The 22139-nt window shown below is 38.5% G+C and overlaps 1 protein-coding gene across 4 annotated transcripts in view; it reads right to left on the reverse strand.

Moving 5' to 3' along the window:
- LOC126337850 (uncharacterized) overlaps nucleotides 1-22139 on the reverse strand; it is a 152543-nt gene that overhangs the window by 19680 nt on the left and 110724 nt on the right. For all 4 annotated transcript variants that reach the window (XM_050001503.1, XM_050001505.1, XM_050001506.1 and 1 more), the window contains exons 12-14: nucleotides 20527-20761; nucleotides 13976-14501; nucleotides 3837-3971 (exon numbers count right to left, since the gene is read on the reverse strand). In XM_050001503.1, coding sequence (XP_049857460.1) covers nucleotides 3837-3971; nucleotides 13976-14501; nucleotides 20527-20761 — 896 coding nt within the window. The remainder of the gene's footprint in view (nucleotides 1-3836; nucleotides 3972-13975; nucleotides 14502-20526; nucleotides 20762-22139) is intronic.

Below are 22139 nucleotides of genomic sequence, written 5' to 3' on the forward strand. Positions count from 1 at the left end.
TGGTTCAATTGCATCTGCATTGTTACTTTGTGCCAGGAAGGGCTCTCAAGAAGTGTCCAGGCATCTCAGAGTGAACCAAAGCCATGTTGTTCAGACATGGAGGAGATACAGAGAGACTGAAACTGTTGATGACACGCATCCCTCAAGCCGCCCAAGAGTTATTACTGCAGTGGATTATGGCTCAGAGGAATCCCGACAGGAATGCCACCATGTTGAATAATGCTTTTTGTGCAGCCACATGATTTGTGTTATGACTCAAACTGTGCACAATAGGGTGCATGATGCACAACTTCACTCCCATTGTCCACAATGAGGTCCATATTTGTAGCCATGACACCCTGCAGTGCAGTACAGATGGGCCCAACAACATGCTGAATGGACTGCTCAGGATTGGCATCATGTTCTCTTCACTGATGAGTGTCGCATATGCCTTCAACGAGACAATCATCGGAGGCGTGCTTGGAGGCAACCTGGTCAGGCTGAACGCCTCATCCACACCATCCAGTGAGTGCAGCAAGGTGGAGGTTCCCTGCTTGTTTAGGGCGACATTATGTGGAGCCGATGTTTGCCGCTGGTGGTCATGGAAGGCACCATAACAGATGTACAACACGTGAATGCCATCCTCTGCCCAATAGTGCAACCATATCGGCAGGATATTGGCGAGGCATTTGTCTTCATGGATGACAATTCGCACCCCCATCATGCGCATCTTGTCAATGACTGTCTTCAAGATAATGACACCGCTCAACTAGAGTGGCCGGCATGTTCTCCGGACATGAACCCTGTTGAGCAATCTACACCAAATTGCCATTGAGGAGTGGGACAATCTGGACCAACAGTGCCTTGGTGAACTTGAGGATAGTATGACATGACAAGCACAGGCATGCATCAATGCAAGAGGTCGTGCTACTGGGTATGAGAGGTAACGGTGTGTATAGCAATCTGGACCACCACAACTGAAGGTTTCACTGTATGGTGGGACAACATGCAATGTGTGGTTTTCATGAGCAGTAAAAAGGGCATAAATTATGTTTATGTTGATCTCTATTCCAATGTTCAGTGCAGGTTCTGGAACTCTCAGAACTGAGCTGATGCAAAACTTTTTTTGGTGTGTGTATAACATGGGAGGCCTAGGTGCTCTTGGCTTCAGATTCTTGAAGTTTGAAAAGCCAGAATTCTTTAATGGCTTTCCTGCCATCCCACTCAGAGCCTACCTGAAATCTCATTTAAGAATCCAGGAAATTCAATCCTCCAATAACATGCACACTTTGTTATGATAATCTGTCGCATTGAAGTGAAGATAATTGCACGACTCCCTTGTCAGCTGGTAAGACAACTAATTCATCTTTCACCAACAATTTAAGTTCTTATCCCTCCTCCCTGTTAATGCCAGATTTTGGTGGCTTGGTTGCTGCTAAAATCTGGCTAGTAGAAAGCCTAATGCCATCTGGTGTTTCCTGAGGAAGATGCCGGACTGCTTGCTCCACTCCACTGATAATCTCTGAATCTGTGAAGTTAGAGCTAAATCCAGACTTTTACTCAGCATCAAAGAGGTGACTTGATCAAGTTCCTTGTGGGCAAGTTGATGACAGTGCAGTGAACACTGCTGGACCCAGAGGTTCCTTGTTTATGGTTAATGCTTTATTTGAATTTAATGCAATGAGTTTACCAAGAACTTTTTATCCACAGACTTCTTAGTTGTTGATGCCCACTCTAACTTTCCATATGCAGCATGGATGGCTACGACTACCACAGCAGCTAATATCCATGTCCTGTCCATAATATGTACAATAAAGGAGTACCTCCCACTCCAGTCTCTGACAATGGCTCTCAGTTCACAACATTAGAATTTCAGGATTTTTGTAAGCACAACAGCATTGAGCACCTGTCAACTGTCCCTCTCTGTCCTATGTCCAGTTCAGAAGCCAAGTGGATGGTCAGGAACTTAAAAATGCAGATGCACAAGGTAGTGACATGAGATGTACTCATGAGATGTACTACTTCCCCTTTCCTGCAGCCACTGATCTATGCAGTGACACCTGGGACAAGCCTTCCTGCTATTGTTAACAACTTCTGCCCTCTTGTTAAATGCCAATGAAAAGTGAAACACATCCAATTCCTAAGCCACAATCAGCTCCCGTTAATATCTGCAATCCACTCAACACACAATCAACAGAGTGTGAGCATTTTCAGATTGCAGTGTTCATGGAGGCCAAACCATTGGCCCTATCTCCACCACAGCCAGCACCCTTTCCCCTGCTGGCAGGATCAAGCTAGGCTCCAGAACCCATTGATCACCCGGGACTCCCACAGACATGGTTGGCAGTTGACCATGCCAGGAAACTATTGTGCGAGCATTTGACAGATGTTCTGGCACCTCTCTCTTCCCTTCCTTGATGAAATCAGCAGAGACCAGTTATTTGTGAGCCTGTGTGCAAATTAAAGGGGGAGCCATTTAGTATCTGACAGTGATTTAGATTCCTTGCCTAGCCTGAGTACCAATATGGAGCACTTGTCAGAGATGCTTGAGCTTCATTCTCTGGCCACAGCTTGATCCTGCGAGTTGTACTACAACAGTCACAGAAATATTATATGGGCTCATCCACTGACATGAGAAGGCTGGCAAATACTACAGCCCTGGCTTGGCAGTTGGTCTCTTACTAGTTAATTGAAGCCTTAAGTAATGCCACAGATCATTAGGGTTTTTACCTCGCTTGTATTATGTTTTTGATTCAGATTACTCCTTGGACAGTTGTACATGCTTAAGACAACTTTGCTACACTCTGGACCTGTTTTTGGTTAGCTGTTCACTTGTGAACTTTGTTGTCATTGACTTCAGGAACTGCCTGTTTGTTCCACTGGTCTCTGTGTTACTGCAGTGCAAATGATCATAAACTATGTTCTAACTATGTAGAGCAGGATAGAAAATCTTCAGTCTTATTTCTCAATTCAAGTAGGCCAGCTCAGCTAACAGAGGAGGAAAATAAATACACCTCTTTATAAACCCCAGATAATCAACTGAAAAGTGTTTGAGAAGGTAGATATGTAGGCTATGGTCCACTGACTCTAATCCAACAGTTAGAGATCATTTCATTTAATTAATCCTATACAAAGCTATGCTAGTGAGGTGATGCACTATCCTGTTGCCAAACAAAGTTAACTAGTTTATTTCAGAGTTGAGAATGGAGCCATAGTTACAGTATACCAGGGTAAGCCAAGCCAGGCATATTTCAACAAATAAGAACAGCCGAAAATCTTACATGCAGAGTGTGGTACAAAAAACATCAATTTTGAAGAATCTTCTTCACACTGTAATACCTTGTGGGAACTTCATGTCACTCTGATTTTTACACATGGAACATTTCTCTTCCACCAACATTAAACATTCATTTAGCACTGAAGATGAACATTATACAGTCTGCACAGCTTGGGATTTTGAATTTCTTGCTTGGTATCTGCCGGTAACCCTTTACGGACTTTTTCACTGAATATAGAACTTCATTCTGGACAATAGACAACGATGCAAAATTTGCATGAAAACTATTTTTACTTCTTTATTGTGGTTGTGAATTTCAAAGTTTATCCTGTATTCACTCTTATTATACCATTAAGGAAAAAATGTACTCTTTTGCAAGATGAATTAAATAAACACAACATGTGGCATTAAACCAAAGAGTAATATTGTGCACATTAATAGATTGTCACTGTAACCTGTTGTATTTACACCTCAAGCTTCAAATATTAAAAGCTGGACAACTTTCAATATTTTTCTGTAATTTAACATAAGAGTTTTATTTTGTAACACCTTGTTGTTTACAAGTTAACACTTTGTCTACCTGTTCTTTTGATGGCTTCATTTCATTTGTTTTAGACCAAATCATCTGGAATCCCCTTGTATCAGCTGACCACCAAGGTTCATCATACATCAGAAAAATTTTGTTAATTGCAGCGAAGCCCATTTCTTCTATGGCCTGTAAGTAAAGTAATTTTTATGCATTATTAGAGTAATATTTTGAATCTGAAAAAGTGATTTTATTTTTTACACAAATGTGGTATAATTTTTTATTTCCAGGAAAGTAATGCAGGAAATATTCCCCCTGTGCATATAGTAAGAGTAAGCTGAATTCACACATATTACAGGGAACACTGCCTAAAATGTCAGAACAATCAAATCCTTTTCATCATTCGCAGATGTTGGGAGATGTAGGGCTTTGGTAACTGTACAAGAGGTAGTCATAAAGTTTTAATTATCACCTCAAAAAATAAGATTACATAATTGATTCTGACTTTCCATTACAGAGGGTAGTAACAATGCAGCCATGTGATGATTCATAATTACAAGGGTTATTCAATAAAAATTGATTTTTTTTACAGATTCTATTACAAGAATGGATACAACACATAAATTTTTCAGTATCATCCCCTTAAGTTCTATGCACTTATGCCAGCATTGGACAAGCTTGTCAATTCCAAATGCAGAGAATTCTTGGGGGCGTGGTGCAACGAGTTATGCATGGCTGACTGGACTTCCTCATCATCAGTTAACCTCGATCCACTAAGACCTTCTTTCCAGGAGTTAAAAATGTGATAATGTGAAGGTACCAGATCTGAGGAATATGAGGGATGTGACAAGAAGATGGATGTCAGGTCGTGATGGTCTCTCATGTGATTCTAGTAGTGTGTAGTCTTGCATTGTCATGCAATAACAGGAGACTACTGGACACAAGTCCACTATGCTTCCTCAAAATTCCTGGTCTTAAATTTTTACACATAAGTTTTACATATGTCACACTGTTCACATTTTGACCTCTTGACATGTAGTGTTCACGACTTACTCCCTTATGGTCTCAAAACAGAGTCAACATGACCTTACCAGCAATTCTTTCGGTTCACACCTTTTTGAGTTTTGGAGATGAAGAATGTCGTCACTCCACTGAAGTCCGCTTTCATTCAAGTTTGTAAATATGCACCCCACTTTAATCTCCCATTATAATACAGTGAATAAATGCCTTTTCTTTAGCCTTGTAGTGTTTAGAAAGCTCCCTGTGCACATCTATATGCTTTTCTTTCATTCCTGATGTCAAATGTTTTGAAACCTGCTTCACACAAACTTTCAAGATAGTCAGTATGTCATGAACAATGTGGTGGGCTGATCTAAGACTAATGTCCATTGCTGCTGAAATATCATTCACTGTAATACACCTGTTTTCCAATAACTCATCAACTCTCGCTATGTGTTTCTTCATGACTGTACAGACAGATCATCCTAGGCTTGACGAATCTTTAACACTCCGTTTGAAATTATCTGCCCACTCATAAATTTATGTTCAACTCAGACAACTTTCACCATATTGGAGTGCCATGTGACAGCAAATTTTACCTGATTTCAATCCTTCAGCTAACAGAAATCTAATGACACTCTCCTGCTCCACAAGGTGCAAAATTGCAGGGGTGCTGCCACCTTGTTTCACTGATCCCCAGCATCCCATTCATGAGGCATTCATCCCAACCCCATCTGACGATAGATCTTGCACACCACCAAAAAATAGCTAAGAAACACACACTTTGTTGAAGTTTGGTATTTTTTATACAACTCTTCTGGTTATTTATTGAATGAACCTTCTATAAATAAATTAGTATCCAGTTGCAAGGATGGTTTCTCATTTCTTTATTGCATAATTGATTTCAGAATTACCAGCCCTATCTTCATTTGCATCTTATAATACACATTTAATCAATATTACCTAATTGCTATTTGGTAACACAAGTAGCTGTCATCACCAACCAGTAATATGTGCAAGGCCTGCATTTGCAACATCACCAGTACATGCTGCCAACTGCTGAGGTGAAATTTTAACAAGGCATTGTGGATGCTGGTCTTGCAAGTATTGTTGATCGGTGATGACAGCCAGCTATGATCCTGAAAAAATAATACCTGACATAAATTACATGTAAATTACAAGGTGTATCTGAAGATGAGGCTGGTACTCTGAAAACTGACCAAGCAATAAAAAAATTAAAATCCATCCATGCATCCTGAGGCTAACTTATTTATAACTGCATTACATAATTAATATTGTATTTCTTTGATGACAGCAGTCATGGTACACACTGAAATCTTCATTCCTCAGTACAGCAGCACAGATGCCAGAACAAAATGATGCAGCTCATCTCCATTTTATCAATAGGTCGCACCATTCTGTTTTCGATTCTCCGTCAACATGCTGTGATGCAAGCATTTCTTTGTGTCTCAGAATTGCAGACAAACAAAAATTTAAATACTTTATTTTTTAAGGTGACAACTAAAGCTTTATACTATCCCTCACACATATATTACAGGTCCTTGAACTGAAAACAGCCCCGGTTGCAATGTATTCTTTCACTTAACAACTCGTTCCGCCTTCATAGGACACATCAGATTACCTTAAAATTTTCCTTTTACAACATTTTAAAAACCATAAAGTGTCTCTGTGCTAGATGGAAGGTCTCTGTGGTCTGTAGCTTTATCTGATTCAGTGCATGCTTCATTCTAGAACAGAGCCATGTTATGGTTTTTAAAATGGTCTAAAAGGGTTAGGGCCTTGCAGATTTATCTGATTCAATGAATGCTTCAGTCTAGCACAATTTCTTGTTTTTAAAATGATGTAAAAGGAAAAGTTTAACATAATCTGAAGATACTCCATGAAGGCAAAATGCATTGTTAATAAAAGAACAAATTGCAACCAAGACTGTTTTTAATTCAAATGTTTTACATATGATTGCTTTACCAGATGGCCCAATGGAGCTCTGACTGGAAGCTTAGAGATTGCATTTAACACCCTATTGTTTGTTAATGATTTATTCTTTAACAGAAGCTATTATATTACACAGTTTGGCTCATAACATTTTAATGTTATTTTTGTAACTTGCAGGCATACAATAAAGTTGGGCAGCAGTTCCTATGTTGTCAGCACCTCATCAGAGTACAACTGTTTGTTCGTGAGTTGTAATGAGCTTCTGATAACAATAAGTGACTTATTTTTTTTATTTACTGTGTGCATTTTAATCTGAATTCTTAAATTTCTTCCACATTTTTACATCTAGTAGCACAGTTCTGCATTTTTATAATTGTGTAGTGTATATTTTGTATGGCAACAGGTGTTTATTATGGTATGAGCAGCCATTCTCAGTTGGGAAATAGTTAGTTGGGAAATAGCTCCCCTGTCATCAACAGCACATCAGAGCATGGCTTTTTGTTTCTGAGTTGTATTGAGCTTTTAATAACAAGAAGCAACTTATTTTTTATTTACTATGTGCATTTTAGACTGAATTGTTACATTTCTTGTGTATTTGTATCTAGCAGCCACAATTCTGTGGTTTTACAAATGTGTAGTGTATACTTCCACTGTCTTTAGTTGTTGTTTGTTGTTGTGGTCTTCAGTCCTGAGATTGTTTTGATGCAGCTCTCCATGCTACTCTACCCTGTGCAAGCTTCTTCATCTCCCAGTACCTACTACAACCTACATCCTTTTGAATCTGCTTGGTGTATTCATCTCTTGGTCTTCCTCTACGATTTTTACCCTCCATGCTGCCCTCCAATACTAAATTGGTGATCCCTTGATGCCTCAGAACATGTCCTACCAACTGATCCCTTCTTCTAGTCAAATTGTGCCACAAGCTTCTCTTCTCCCCAATCCTATTCAACACCTCCTCATTAGTTATGTGATCTACCCAACTAATCTTCAGCATTCTTCTGTAGCACCACATTTCAAAAGCTTCTATTCTCTTCTTGTCTAAACTATTTATCGTCCATGTTTCACTTCCATACGTAGCTACACTCCATACAAATACTTCCAGAAACGACTTCCTGACACTTAAATCTATACTCGATGTCAACAAATTTCTCTTCTTCAGAAACGCTTTCCTTGCCATTGCCAGTCTACATTTTATATCCTCTCTACTTTGACCATCATCAGTTATTTTGCTCCCCAAATAGCAAAACTCCTTTACTACTTTAAGTGTCTCATTTCCTAATCTAATACCCTCAACATCGCCCGACTGAATTCGACTACATTCCATTATCCTCGTTTTGCTTTTTTTGATGTTCATCTTATATTCTCTTTTCAAGACACTATCCATTCCGTTCAACTGCTCTTCCAAGTCCTTTGCTGTATCTGATTGAATTACAATGTCATCGGCGAACCTCAAAATTTTAATTTCTTCTCCATGGATTTTAATACCTACTCCGAATTTTTCTTTTGTTTCCTTCACTGCTTGCTCAATATACAGATTGAATAACATCAGGGAGAGGCTACAACCCTGTCTCACTCCCTTCCCAACCACTGCTTCCCTTTCATGCCCCTCAATTCTTATAACTGCCATTTGGTTTCTATACAAACTGTAAATAGCCTTTCGCTCCCTATATTTTACCCCTGCCACCATCAGAATTTGAAAGAGAGTATTCCAGTCAACATTGTCAAAAGCTTTCTCTAAGTCTACAAATGCTAGAAATGTAGGTTTGCCTTTCCTTAATCTAGCTTCTAAGATAAGCCGTAGGGTCAGCATTGCCTCACGTGTTCCAATATTTCTATGGAATCCAAACTGGTCTTCCCCAAGATCGGCTTCTACTAGTTTTTCCATTCGTCTGTAAAGAATTCGTGTTAGTATTTTGTAGCCGTGACTTATTAAACTGATAGTTCAGTAATTTTCACATCTGTCAACACCTACTTTCTTTGGGATTGGAATTATTATATTCTTCTTGAAGTCTGAGGGTATTTTGCCTTCCTCATATATCTCGCTCACCAGATGGTAGAGTTTTGTCAGGACTGGCTCTCCCAAGGCCGTCTGTAGTTCTAATGGAATGTAGTCTACTCATGGGGATTTGTTTCGATTTAGGTCTTTCAGTGCTCTGTCAAACTCTTCACGCAGTATCACATCTCCCATTTCATCTTCATCTTCATCCTCTTCCATTTCCATAATATTGTCCTCAAGTACACCGGCCTTGTATAGACCCTCTATATACTCCTTCCACCTTTCACCTTTCCCTTCTTTGCTTAGAACTGGGTTTCCATCTGAGCTCTTGATATTCATACAAGTGGTTCTCTTTTCTCCAAAGGTCTCTTTAATTTTCCTGTAGGCAGTATCTATCTTACCCCTAGTGAGATGTATGGATAGGGAATGTGATTACTGTCAACAGAGGTGAGCTGAGTTGATGACCCTTTGCTCACAGCTCCAAGTAGTGTTAGCCTCAGTCACAGAGCTTGACACTGTTGCTAATGGGCATCGGTGTTGAAGGCAGGATGTGGGAATGCAGTGTACATCCAAACCATTCCTCGTACCCCCAACTGGTCCCCTACTGTGACCTGTGACATTGAGGATAAACCCTCACAAGTGGTCGAGTGGGAGGTCGTTTCAAGGTGTGACAGTCAGCGAAAAACGTTCTGGGGGCTGACTGAATGGCTTCTACAATTCATCTGATGATCAGGTTTCAGGTGTTATCTGCAGTTCACAAAGTCCCTAAGGCAGATGCAATCATTTACCCTGCTCCAGAGGAAGCCTATCAGCCCACAAAATCCAGGCATTCATAGCATGTGGGATAACTGATAATTGGAAGCTCCAATGTCAGGCATATAGGGATATGGCTCCTAAGGAGAGGAAGAAATCCAGTGTGCACTCTGTGTGCATACTGAGAGCAGTCATCCCAGATGTGAAACAAGAATTTCTGTAAGCCATGAAGAGCATGTGGTGCAGCCAACTGCATTTGATGGCATGTGTCAGTACTAACAATGTTTGTCATGTTGAATGAGAAGAGGTTCTCTCTGGTTTCAGGCAGCTACCTGAAGTGGTAAAGACTGCCAGTTTTGCCTGCAAGATGAAGGCAGAGCTCATGATATATAGCATTGTTCATACAACTGATTGCAAAACAGGTCAGAGCACTGTTGCACAGAGGTGAGTGGATGGTCTGAATCAGAGGTTTGGACAGTTCTGTGACCATGTAGGTTGCATATTTCTCAACTTATGCCATATGATGGTTGGGTTTCAGGTTCTACTTAATAGGTTGGGGTACAATATACACAGGAGACAGCTACACAGCTACATGGATAGTAGGTGTCATGCGGAATGGACTGAACAGTATATATATATTTGTGTTAGAGGGTCTTGGGAAAGTACGAAAAAAGCTTCAGTCTCAAAGGGTCTAGAAAAAATACAGGTTCGTGGCAGACATAGCAGCAATGAGTACTGTAGTAGTACGAGGGCTATGTTGAAACTTTTTAGCAGAATGTGTGAAAAAAAATTATTTGCAAAAAAACGTTTACAACTTTTCAAAATACTCTCCATTAGCATGTATACATTTTTACATTCTCTGAAACCACTTAGAAAATGTGTCAGTCCAAGCTTCTTTTGGGATGTCACTTAGTACACTCTTGTATGGTGCAATGGCCTCTTCATCTGACGAAAACCGCTGCCCTTGAATTTTTTCCTTAGTCTTAGGGAACAGAAAGAAGTCACAAGGGGCCAGGTCAGGTGAATACGGGGGATGGAGTAACACTCGCATGTTTTCCTTCTCCAGAAAGTCCATCGCTCTGGCAGCCCTGTGCGCAGATACATTGTCGTGATGCAGCAGAAGGTGCCCACTCTTGGACTTTGGATTCTGTGAATTCTATGTGGTGATGACTTTTGGAAGACAATCGTTCATGTACCATTCAGCATTGACTGTACGGTTTGTGTCAAGGTCACAGAGGTGAGATGCCAGATCTTTGTGAAAAAAGCTGCCATCAACTTATTTCCAGAGCTCTGACTTCGTTGAACTTTTGTTGTTGGTTCCTCCCCTGGAAAGCACCACACAGAAGACTGTCTCTTCATTTCAGGGTCATAATGGTAGAACCACATTTCATCATCTGTAACGATATTGTAGGTGTCTTGGGACTTCCCTCCATTGAATTTTTCGAGCATGAAACAACACCAGTCCACTCTCACCTCCTTTTGGCTTTCTAATGGGCACATCTCTTAGTAAGGCCTAAGTGACTATGAACAGTGGTCTGTGATGCTGTTGATCCAATATTTAGGGTCACTTAAATGTTACAAAATGTAAGATGTGGATCTTCTTTGATCATTTTCCTCACAGCATCAATGTTTTCAGGAGTCACATCTGTTGCTGGCTGACCGGGACGAGGTTCCTCTTCAATTGACTGCTGACCCCTCGAAAACTTGCGAAACCAATTTCCAACTGTTGCCCTAGAAGGGGAAGCTTCACCAAAAACACGCAGCAAAGAAGAATGGCATTCTTCTGCACTTAAACCCTTTTTATAATTGTAAACAAACCATGGCGCGAAAGTCACGGCGTGACAGCTCCATCCTGCACCGTCTCTGACTCAGCACTGCCTGTGCTTTCTTACCGTGCTCTGGGGGGATCACCGCTAGCCAGGGGCTGCGCACGCACATCCCAAGGTCGAAAAACATCGCTCTTTCAAATGAAAATGACCCCATTGCCTTCCGCCTTACAGTTTACAGGCTGCTAAAAACTTTCAGCATAGCCCTCATAAATTGTTGGGAAAGAACCATAGCTCCAAGTACTAATAGAAAGCACTGAAGCTCAAATTGTTATAGGTACTGAAAGCTCGCTAAAGCTAGAGATAAGTTCATCCGAAATTTTTACAAAGGACATAATGATGTACAGAAAGGATAGATTAAATACAGTTGGTGGTGGCATGATTGCTGCTGTTAGATGTAGTTTATCTAGAAGCAAAATTGAAGTAGATAGTCCCTGTCAGTTAGCATGGTTAGAGGTTACGCTTGACAACTGGAATAAATTGATACTTGGTTCATTTTACCAATCACTCAACTCAGATGATTCAGTTGCTGAACAGTTCACAGAAAAATTGAGTATCATCTCAAAAAGGTGCTCCATCCTTACAATTATAGTTGGAGGTGATTTCAATCGACCTTCAATCTGCTGGGAAAAATACATGTTCAGTGGTGGTTGGTACAAAAAATTGTCAGAAAATGTATTAAATGCTCTCTCTAAAAATTATTTTGAGCAATTAATTCAGAAGACCACTCAAAGTGTACATGGTTGTGAAAATATACCTGACCTCTAAGTAACAAATAATCCTGAGCAAACAGGGAACATCATGATGGATACTAAACAAGCAGATAAAAATTCACCTGAAGCCTTCCTATGAGACAGTCTCCACTTCTTCCCAATTAACTATGTAAGTGTACACGAGAAGTGGCTTAAATTCAAGGAAATAGTAGTTATGACAGTTGAGAGATTTATATTGAATAAATTAATAAAAGATAGTACTGATCCCTCATGGTACGCAAAATAGGTCAGAGCACTGTTGGACAAGCAACAAAATTTAAAAGAACACAAAATCTCCAAGATTAGTGATATTGTAAACTTGTATGTAAAGTATGCCACTGGCAAGACACAATCAATGCCTTTGCTGTACAACACCAATGATAATATTACTGATGACAGTATCACTAAAGCAGAATTATTGAACTTAGTTTTCAAAAATTCTTTCACCAAAGAAGATGACATAAATATCCCAGAATTTAGATCAAGAGCAACTGCAAAATGAGTATTAAAGCAGCTTAAATCATTTAATAAAGGCAAGGTCCAGATAGTATACCAAATTGGTTCCCTCCATAGTACACTGATACAACAGCCCCACACTTAGCAATCATACACAATCACTTGCTTGATGGATATATGTACCAAAACAGAGGAAAGTTGCACAGACAACTCTAAAACCCAAGAGAGGATGCAAGAGTAATCTGATGAATTACAGACCCATATCACTGACATTGATTTGCAGTAGGATTATGGGACATATACTTTGTTTAGACATGTAAAAATTTTCATCACGGGCTCAAAAAATATCATTCCTGTGAAACACAACTAGCTTTTTATTCACACAAAGTAATGAATGTCATCAACAGGATATTCAGCCTGATTCCATATTCTAGATATCCAGAAGAATTTTTACTCTGTTCCTCACAGGAGACTTCTAATGAAATTGCATAGCTATGCAGTTTTATGTCAGCTGTGTGACTGGATTCATGATTTCCTGTCAGAAAGTTCACAGTACATAGTAACTGAAGGAAAATCATTGAGTAAAACAAAAGTGACATATGGCATTTTCTAAGGAAAAGTGCAAGGTCACCGATATGAGTATGAAAAGAAATCTGTTAAATTTTGATTACATGGTAAATCACACAAATTTAAAGCCTGTTAGTTCACTAAAATACCTAGGAATTAAAATTATGAACAACATAAACTTCAACACTCATGTAGATAATGTTGTAGGGAAGCCAAACCAAAGACTGTCATGCCTACATTATGTTTGTCTGTCCTCTTCTAGAGTATTGCTATGTGGTATGGGGTCCTTACCAAGTGTGACTGAAAACGTCCAAATAGTTCATTTTGTCTTATCACCAAATAAGGAATAAAGTGTTACAAACATGATAACCAAGTTGGGATGGCAATCATTAAAACAAAGGTGATTTTCACTGTGGAATGATCTTTACATGAAATTTCAATCACCGTCTTTCTCCTCTGAATGTGAACATATTTTATTTTCTCCGACCTACATAGGAAGAAATGGTCGTCATGATAAAATACAAAAAATCAGAGCTCATAAAAAAAGATTTAAGTGTCTACTTTTCCCATGTGCTAATAGAGAGTGGAATGGTAGAGCAATAGTCTGAAGGTGGTTCAAAGAACCATCTGCCATATACCTTATGCATGAATTGCAGAGTAGTCATATAGATGTAGATGCAGATGTAGAAAGTTAGTTAGTTAGTTGCATGTTCCGCAGATCATTTGAATGATTCTGTTATCAAAATTATCTGGAATGAGTGAGGTTACAGGATTTGTATATGAGTACATGTTAGTGTTAATATCAATGAACACATTATTTGTTTGTTCTACTCATGGAATTGCAATTAAAACTACATTTTTTGATGTATTACAGTATATGAAGAAAATTACCTGTATTTTTCTTGATGGTAATGATGGCTCAAACAATGTTTTGTAGTTCCTCTTTAAATAACCCAATGAACTAGTAATTATTACATGTTCAGCCCAATAAACACACCCATTTTCACAAGTGATTTTCACATAATCTTTACAATTTTTTGCATCTGTCTCCTCCAATTTATGTGGATTATTTAATTGTCTTTTAATTTCTTCCTTTTTCATTTCATTTGCATCCGGCGATTCTGAGTCATCGTTCACCAGTAATAGTCTCTGGGAGCCTTCACTCCCCATGTCACTGACATGTCCTTTTGAACATGTCAGTGAAGTATTTATTGTTTCTCCTTTCCATTTTACTTTTACAACTGGTCTTTTCAACTTCAAGATTCCATCTGGTAGTTTTTGTGTTAAACATTGGATTAATGAGCTATAACCTTGTTTAAAGTTTAAGTAGTCCTCTCCACCGCAGAAGATGAATTTTCCCCAAAATTTTGCTGATAATGTATCCAGTGTCAAGCAACTGTTGTCAATCACCTGAAACCTGTAAATAAAATAGAAGCAAGATACAATTCCAACAGTCTGTTAGGAAGATTGAAGATCAGCAATATTATTAAGCTGTGAATAAATGCAATAACAATTAATATTTTTATTTGGACGGTCATCTTCTGCAGCAGCTGCTTTATACAATTTTTTTTTTTTTTCTGAATGAAAAGAATAGGAAGATGGTAAAGGGAATACCATTACAGGAATGGATAGAATCAGGGCTGGGGTTGGGTTGATTTGGCAGAAGAGACCAAACAGCAATCTCATTGGATTATGGAAGGATGGGGAAGGAAGTCAGCCATTCCCTTTCAAAGAAACCATCCCGGCATTTGCCTGAAGCAATTTAGGCAAATCACAGAAAACCTAAACCAGGATATCTGGACATGGGATTGAACTGTCGTTCTCCTGAATGTGAGTCCAGTGTGCTAACCAATACACCACCTCGCTCGGTAATCAGCAAAGTTTAAGAGATACAGAGGATGACATTCAATAGAAAGCTATCGCAGATATATAAGAGGTGGTGGGAGGAAATGGAGAATCTTTGTGCCAATGGCTAGAAAATGTCCCTGATGATATGATGATGAATTAGGATTTTTTTTTTTTTGTTTTTTTTTTTTGTTTTTTCTGTCTTAAGCCTAATGCAGTTTCATGGTGTGTCACAACAGGTGTGTTTCACTTTCTTTCACGAAGCATCATCAGTTCTGATTAGCATTTATTTATCTTTTTACAAAGTCTGATACTGCAGCTTTTTCTCTCTTTCTTAGTAGAGGTTATAGTTGATAAAATCTTGATTTCATTATTATTATCAACTCTTTTTAAGATCCTTGCCTTTTCCGTTTAGGTGTTATATAGCTGGCGTACAGCAGATGTCCCAGAGGTTGTCCTCTCATAACTGTTTAACCTCAACTGACATATGAGTACACTCTATTGGTGCACAGGACACCTTGTTGTGGGATTTTCTTTTTCAGAGGTTTGTTTCATCCTAATTATCTGGCAGTTAACCAGAACCCCCATTCAGCAAGACACACAAATGTTGTATCTTAATGCCTAATGATTAAATGATTAGGGACCTGAAAAATTTGAATTTTGCAACAAATGTAAATATAAATCTAATTTCTGCCTTAAAATACAAAAACAAGAAATTATGTAACGAATGCTATTTCATAGGAAACTATATCCAGCTGAACCTGTTTTATCAGAGAAAGAGTGAAACAACTTTATTTTCTGCATGTAAATATCAAAAATGTAATCAGTTTTCAGTTACTGACAATGCACATCATTTAGTGAAGCCAATTTTGGAAAGATAATGTGCATAAAAACATGTTTGCAAAATAAAAAAAGCACAGTAGTCATTACCGATTGCTTTGGTTGTGCATTGTTCATTGCTTTCTATTCTTATTGTGAAATGAATGAAGAAACTATTCCTGGTCAATCACTGAGTTTGATTACAATTTTCACAACAGCAAAAGGCATAAGCAATCCCTATCACCACAATCCGCTTTTTCAAAAACAAAGAACATGGGTGTACAGTAACTGCTCTGCAAGAGGACAGTAGTGCATGCTTTCCTGCACCAAATCTCTCCCCTCTGGAAGTCCGAATTCCAGTTTGTTTATGCTCACGGCCAACTTCCAGGTCACTGTGTCCATACTCTGCACTACAGTGACCAGGAACAAAGCATATCAAGGTATTTCAACCATGCCAAAAGGCTTCTTCTAATGTGCAAATACAGTTATATCTGGTTCTATTTCTACATTAAGTACCTTGTCAGTTCTACCTGTAGTACTGTCAAGTATGAGTTGCTTGGCTATGAATGTGCAGGAAGGGTCTAAATCAGTATTCTGCAGATTTTGCAATTATCGAATTGCATTGGAAAAGAAAATGATATATATATTTTTAAAAAAATTGATGTTGAGAAACGTCTTAAAAACAGAGTGGCACTCTGTTAACAAGCAGGAAAATGCTAATGCTTCTCAACAGAAACAATCATGTTGATAGCTTAAATAGAGTCAAAAGAAAAAAACTAGCAAAGACCATTTTGGGAAAAAAACTGTTGAAGTTTTTCAAGAGCAAACATTCCACTTAAAAAGCTTCTTCTATCACTAGTTTTCTCTGACAGTGAATTTGAAAGCACTGCGGCTTTGTCTTCAGTCATGTAGTGTGACAACCTTTTATATTTGTACATCTAATCATTTAAAAACAAAATTTTCATCAAAATTAAATACAAATTTTGCCAAAAATTGATGCAAATTTTGCCAAAAACGGATAATACATTTTAGGGCTCCTATTAACAATGGCTTACAACTGTAAAGGACTCGAGGTGTTGACCAACCGCCAAGCTTGAGAAACACCATGCACGAAATATACTCATTCGACAAGAACTCAAAAATGTAGATTAGAAGAATGTATATACTAATAGATAGGCTCATCAGAATTGATTAAACAACAGATCAGTAACTCAGGCAATTGAGGTTATACAGTCATAAACTGAAGAAGCAATTATTTACGTGGTTAACTGCAAAAACAGCCAATAGGTGTTACAGGTACGAAGAGAGCAAAAGAAAAGAAAATCTCAAATGGAATAGGGCAGCTATTAAAGAGAAGGCAAGTGTTTCAATCTGAAAGTAATAAGCAAGTCATAGAAAATTAAAAATTAAACAAACTCCTTGGAAATATTTTCATGATGATGTGTAAGATACAGTGAATATGATAAAATAAAAAAACAAAACAATTACTTTTGTTGTACAGACACTATGTTTAACAGTAAAGGTCTCAGATGACAAAATAAATAACAATAGAGAGATATTTGTAAAATTTTCCAAGACTTCTTTAATATCACTACAATTCAAGAGAAGAATTGTAGATAACAAATTCACTAGAATTCAAGAGATGAATCATAGGTAACAATACTTCAAGATGATGTGTGTAAAACCATTCATGGTACAAGGAAAGAAAAGGTACTTGTATATGATATTGCTTCAATAGAAACTAGGAGACATATACAACAAAAAGAGCTTGTAAAATTTGTTTGCATGGTTTTGTGTTTGCATTTGAGTTGCCATTTTTTCTCTACACAATAATTTGACAAATTTATTAGTTGGCTCTGGCAGGTGTCAGGAGCTGATTTCATGGGTCGCTGTTTGGACTTCAACCAAATTGTGAAGGGCGTAGGTTGTGCCCCATCTTAGCGAAAGTTTTCTGGTTGATTCAGGGGAGGGGACCAAACAGTGAGGGCATCAGTCCCGTCAGATTAGGGAAGGATGTGGAAGGAAGACGGCCGTGCTCTTTCATAGGAACCATCCCAGCATTTGCCTGAAGCTATTTAGGGAAATTACAGAAAACCTAAATCAGGACGGTCAGGCGCAGGTTTGAACCAACATCCTCCTGAATGCAAGTCCAGTGTGCTAACCATTGCACCACCTTGCTCAGTAATAGTTTTCTGCTACCAATTACAAAATTAAAATCAACAGAAATTCAAAACGAGCAGAAAGACTATTCCAGATGTAAAAAATTTACAAGTAAGCAAAATGTCATAAAATAATACCCATCATGGAGATGGACTTTAGCCAAACTGAAGTGAGGAACACAACACTTAGTTTTCTTAAATTATTTTTGAAAACTTCTCTCTCCCTCTGCTCATAGATAAGTGACTATTAGGACATCTTTTGGTAAAGGGTATTGTCTTATGGGAATTTCCAGGCATTCCGTTCACAATTTGTCAGAATACTTGGATTCAGAAATGAAAATTGCAAATATTTCTACTATCTGGAGAGTTGAAAAGGTGAACATTCTAAGTGTGAACTCTAACATTTGTCATGAGAATGAAAAAACCAATTTATCTCTGTGTATACAAAACTGATTTGCATCCAAAAGAATTGAGGAGCTACACTGGTCCCACATAATTAGGCTGCTCAGTGCATCATCACAAAAAATAATGAGACAAATTAGAAAATAAATTCTTTATTAAAAATGTTCCAAGCACCATATGAGTAAACTGACTGGTCATAAGTGCCAATAAGAAAGTTTTTATTACTAATTCTTGCAAAGAAGAAAACAGCAACCACCCATAGTTAATAATGCTATTTAGTTACACACCAGTTTGGAACCCACATGTTCGTATTTAGATGTCTGTTCACAATTAAATTACATCTGATTTTGTTTGCATTAGTTGTTGGCTGTTATTTTTTTTTAACTCTCATGTAAAGAGCAGTAAATGTTATATAAATGTGACTGCCATCTGAAGAAGAACTTCCCAGTTTGAAACCGGTAATGGCATTTCTTTTGTAAATATATAGCATTATTAACAGTGGCTGGCTGCTGTTTTCTTCTTTGGAAGCGTCAAGTTTTACTTTGCACACAGCCATGGCCTCAAAACTATCAGTTTTCAGCAAGATAGCAGGAAGAAAGTTTTTGTTCCAAGTGTCATTAATATTGAGGCACTATATTTCATTTGAGGTAATACAAGTACACTGCAGCATTGGGTTTTTAACTAGTAAAACTGCATTCAACACAAAACACTTCTTACTCCATTTAAATTTTATTAAACTTTTGGATTAAATGAAACCACTCACTGAAAAGCAGGGGTATTTGGTTCTCAATAGGCACACACAAAAGAAAGAGGTTTTGGGATTCTCTCTTGATGAGCTAGATTAAAGTATACACACACACACACACACACACACACACACACACACACATATACACACATGCATGCCTATGCTCCTACATTTTGACAGGTGTACTAACAGTGACAATGCTATATTTTGGCAAGTGGACTGGTTGTGATGGGGGTAGTGTTATGTGGCCCCAATCACAGATAACCCACTGTCCCTGCACCCTCCAACCAACAGTTTCCCCTTCCTCAGTCCTGTCACCATCTAACATTTCACATCCCCACGTTGCCTTCAGCATGTGCTGCTTCCCACCAGCTCCTACAATCTTGCCGACCCACATACCAGCCACCCTCCCACCTCCCGCATTCCCAGTTAGCAAACTGGTCACCTCCCTACAATCCACTAGCCCCCCCCCCCCCAAACCATGTCCCACCTCCAGCCCCACCACAACCAGTCCACCTGCTGAAATATAGCATTGATACTGATAGTTCAGCTGGCACAATGTAGGAGTGTAACAGTGTGTGTGTGTGTGTGTGTGTGTGTGTGTGTGTGTGTGTGTGTGTGTTTTACTTTAGCATGTCCAAGGAAAGCTAGCAAGTTTTCTTTTTTTGCATGTACCTTTTATGAACTCAATGCTCTGTTTTTCAGTGAGTGGTCTCCTCTAATCCAAAAGTATTTACATTCTACGAGAGCTTCCCTACAATTTTTAAATTTTATTTCCACATTAGGTATACTTTCACTCCACTACAGTTGGCTGAAGAGGGCACACAGACACACTCAAAAGAATACAGCGTTTACATTAGCTTTTGAGATGTCGCTCTTTCACCAGCAGCCATGGCTGTGGTCATTTGGGTGTCTGTGTGGCTGCGTGTGAATGTGTGTACTTCTGCAAGAGAAAACGAAGAGCTTGAAAGCTAATGGAACTACTGTATCCTGTTGAGTGTTTCTATGTGACACACATCAGTCAGCTAGAAGTGAGTGTTTGTCTTTCCTTTATTTTAAGTATTATTCCTATAGAGAAGACTATTTCATATTCTTGACATCAATTTAGAGGCAGCATGGAAAAATCTTTATATCTAATACTGCAGTTACACACATCAGTGTTAATGAAATTTTTTTTTGCACTAGTGTCACAGACTGTTATCAAGTAAAATCTCACAAAATGACAAGGTTCAGAAATACAGCTGAAATAAACAATGTAGACATATCAATATTGGTATTTGATTTTTCTCCCAAAAAAAGCCTGGAAAATCTGATGAACAGAGTACAAGGAAAAACTGTGAATGAGATAGAATAGATTTAGTCCACATATTAATATCTAGGCACAAAACTGCATAGTTTTAACATGCCATAAAAGTACGGGCTTTCTTCCTACAAACCCACTACTAAATAAATGAAAACATTACAAGTACCTGATATGCCAGTCAAAAAGTTCCTCTTTCATACGCCGTATTTCTTCTGTGTCTGATGGACATCTCTTCAGGTAGTCAGAGAACTTTTGCTGCAAATAATGTCCAATTGACACTGGTACATTCCCTGATTTGGACACGAAGGTTTCACATTCTTCGAGAATCTCTGATACAACTCGATCAACTTCAAATACCACAGCTGTATCTAGTATAACTCCATCATCCCTTATGTACTGACCTGTAGAACACACATTGTTGAGGACTGTAAATAAATATTTCATTCCTGATGGATCCCTGAATTGTCTTGCCTTTGTAATATCTATCTTTGACTCTAACAAACAAATTATAATGTGCTTGATTTTTTATAAGTTAATCCACAATATTTAATGTATAACACACATTACTTACCATTAGCCAGAATACTTGTTCCCTTGCTGCAGTTAGCAAGTTGATGATAAAATGAATAATTTTGATAATGCTTACACCAAATATGATCACTGTATGACTTCACCACAAGACACACATCATATTTACTCTGCAAGTTTCCACAAAACTATCTCTTTCTTTATTGAGAATTACTCCTATTTTATGGAGAAAAATAATATCACACCGGTGGTATTACATACATCTGTAGATCTTGAATTTTATTTTCAACATCAGTGGAGGTGTCAGAGATCTAAGAGGCCAGAACAGCTCTAGAATGAAAATTGTTATAATGGGATCCACATAATCATTGCATGTCAAGCAGGCTACCACAAAATAATACCCATTGAGATTATGAAGATGACTGTAAGTTTTGCTTATAGTAACCCAGTGAGGCAAACACTTACAAGGCATAGGCACTATCTATCATGTCAAAATCTGGTTTGAATTTATTTATTTTTCTTGCGCTAATGGTATTCAACTACAAAACAGTCTCTTTCAAAATTATGAACTGGAAGTTATCCAAACAGAGATAAAAGAGGATCAAATTCTCCAAACTATTACTGAGCTCAACACTGTCTGGAGCACAGCTCTGAATTCTTGCACTGTAGGACACCAAGCTCTTGTCGCAGTTTCCAGTGGTTTACAAGACAAAGCACTCGATCAGCAAATGATCAGTGGATAACTCACTTCCCATAGATAAGTGCAACATATAGATCAGACATAATATATACATACTAAATATAAAATTTATAAACATCAACATTTATTCCTTGTTATATTAAAAACAAAGATTCCAAGACTTACCAAGCGGGAAAGCGCCGGCAGACAGGCACATGAACAAAACACACAAACATACACACAGAATTACTAGCTTTCGCAACCGATGGTTGCTTCTTCAGGAAGGAGAGGGAAAGACGAAAGGATGTGGGTTTTAAGGGAGAGGGTAAGGAGTCATTCCAATCCCGGGAGTGGAAAGACTTCCCTTAGGGGAAAAAAGAGACAGGTGTACACTCGCGCACACACACACACCACACCGTCCGAGTTATCTGGATACTTCCCACCAACACCAACCTATCCGAACTCCAGAGATGGGAACTCGCCCTTCAGTATATCCTCTCTTCTCGATATCCGCCAGGCCTCAACCTAAGCTAATTTCAAGTTGCCGCCGCTCATACCTCACCTGTCTTTCA

The sequence above is a fragment of the Schistocerca gregaria genome, chromosome 1 (genome assembly GCF_023897955.1).
Source record: "Schistocerca gregaria isolate iqSchGreg1 chromosome 1, iqSchGreg1.2, whole genome shotgun sequence".
Lineage (NCBI taxonomy): Eukaryota > Metazoa > Arthropoda > Insecta > Orthoptera > Acrididae > Schistocerca > Schistocerca gregaria.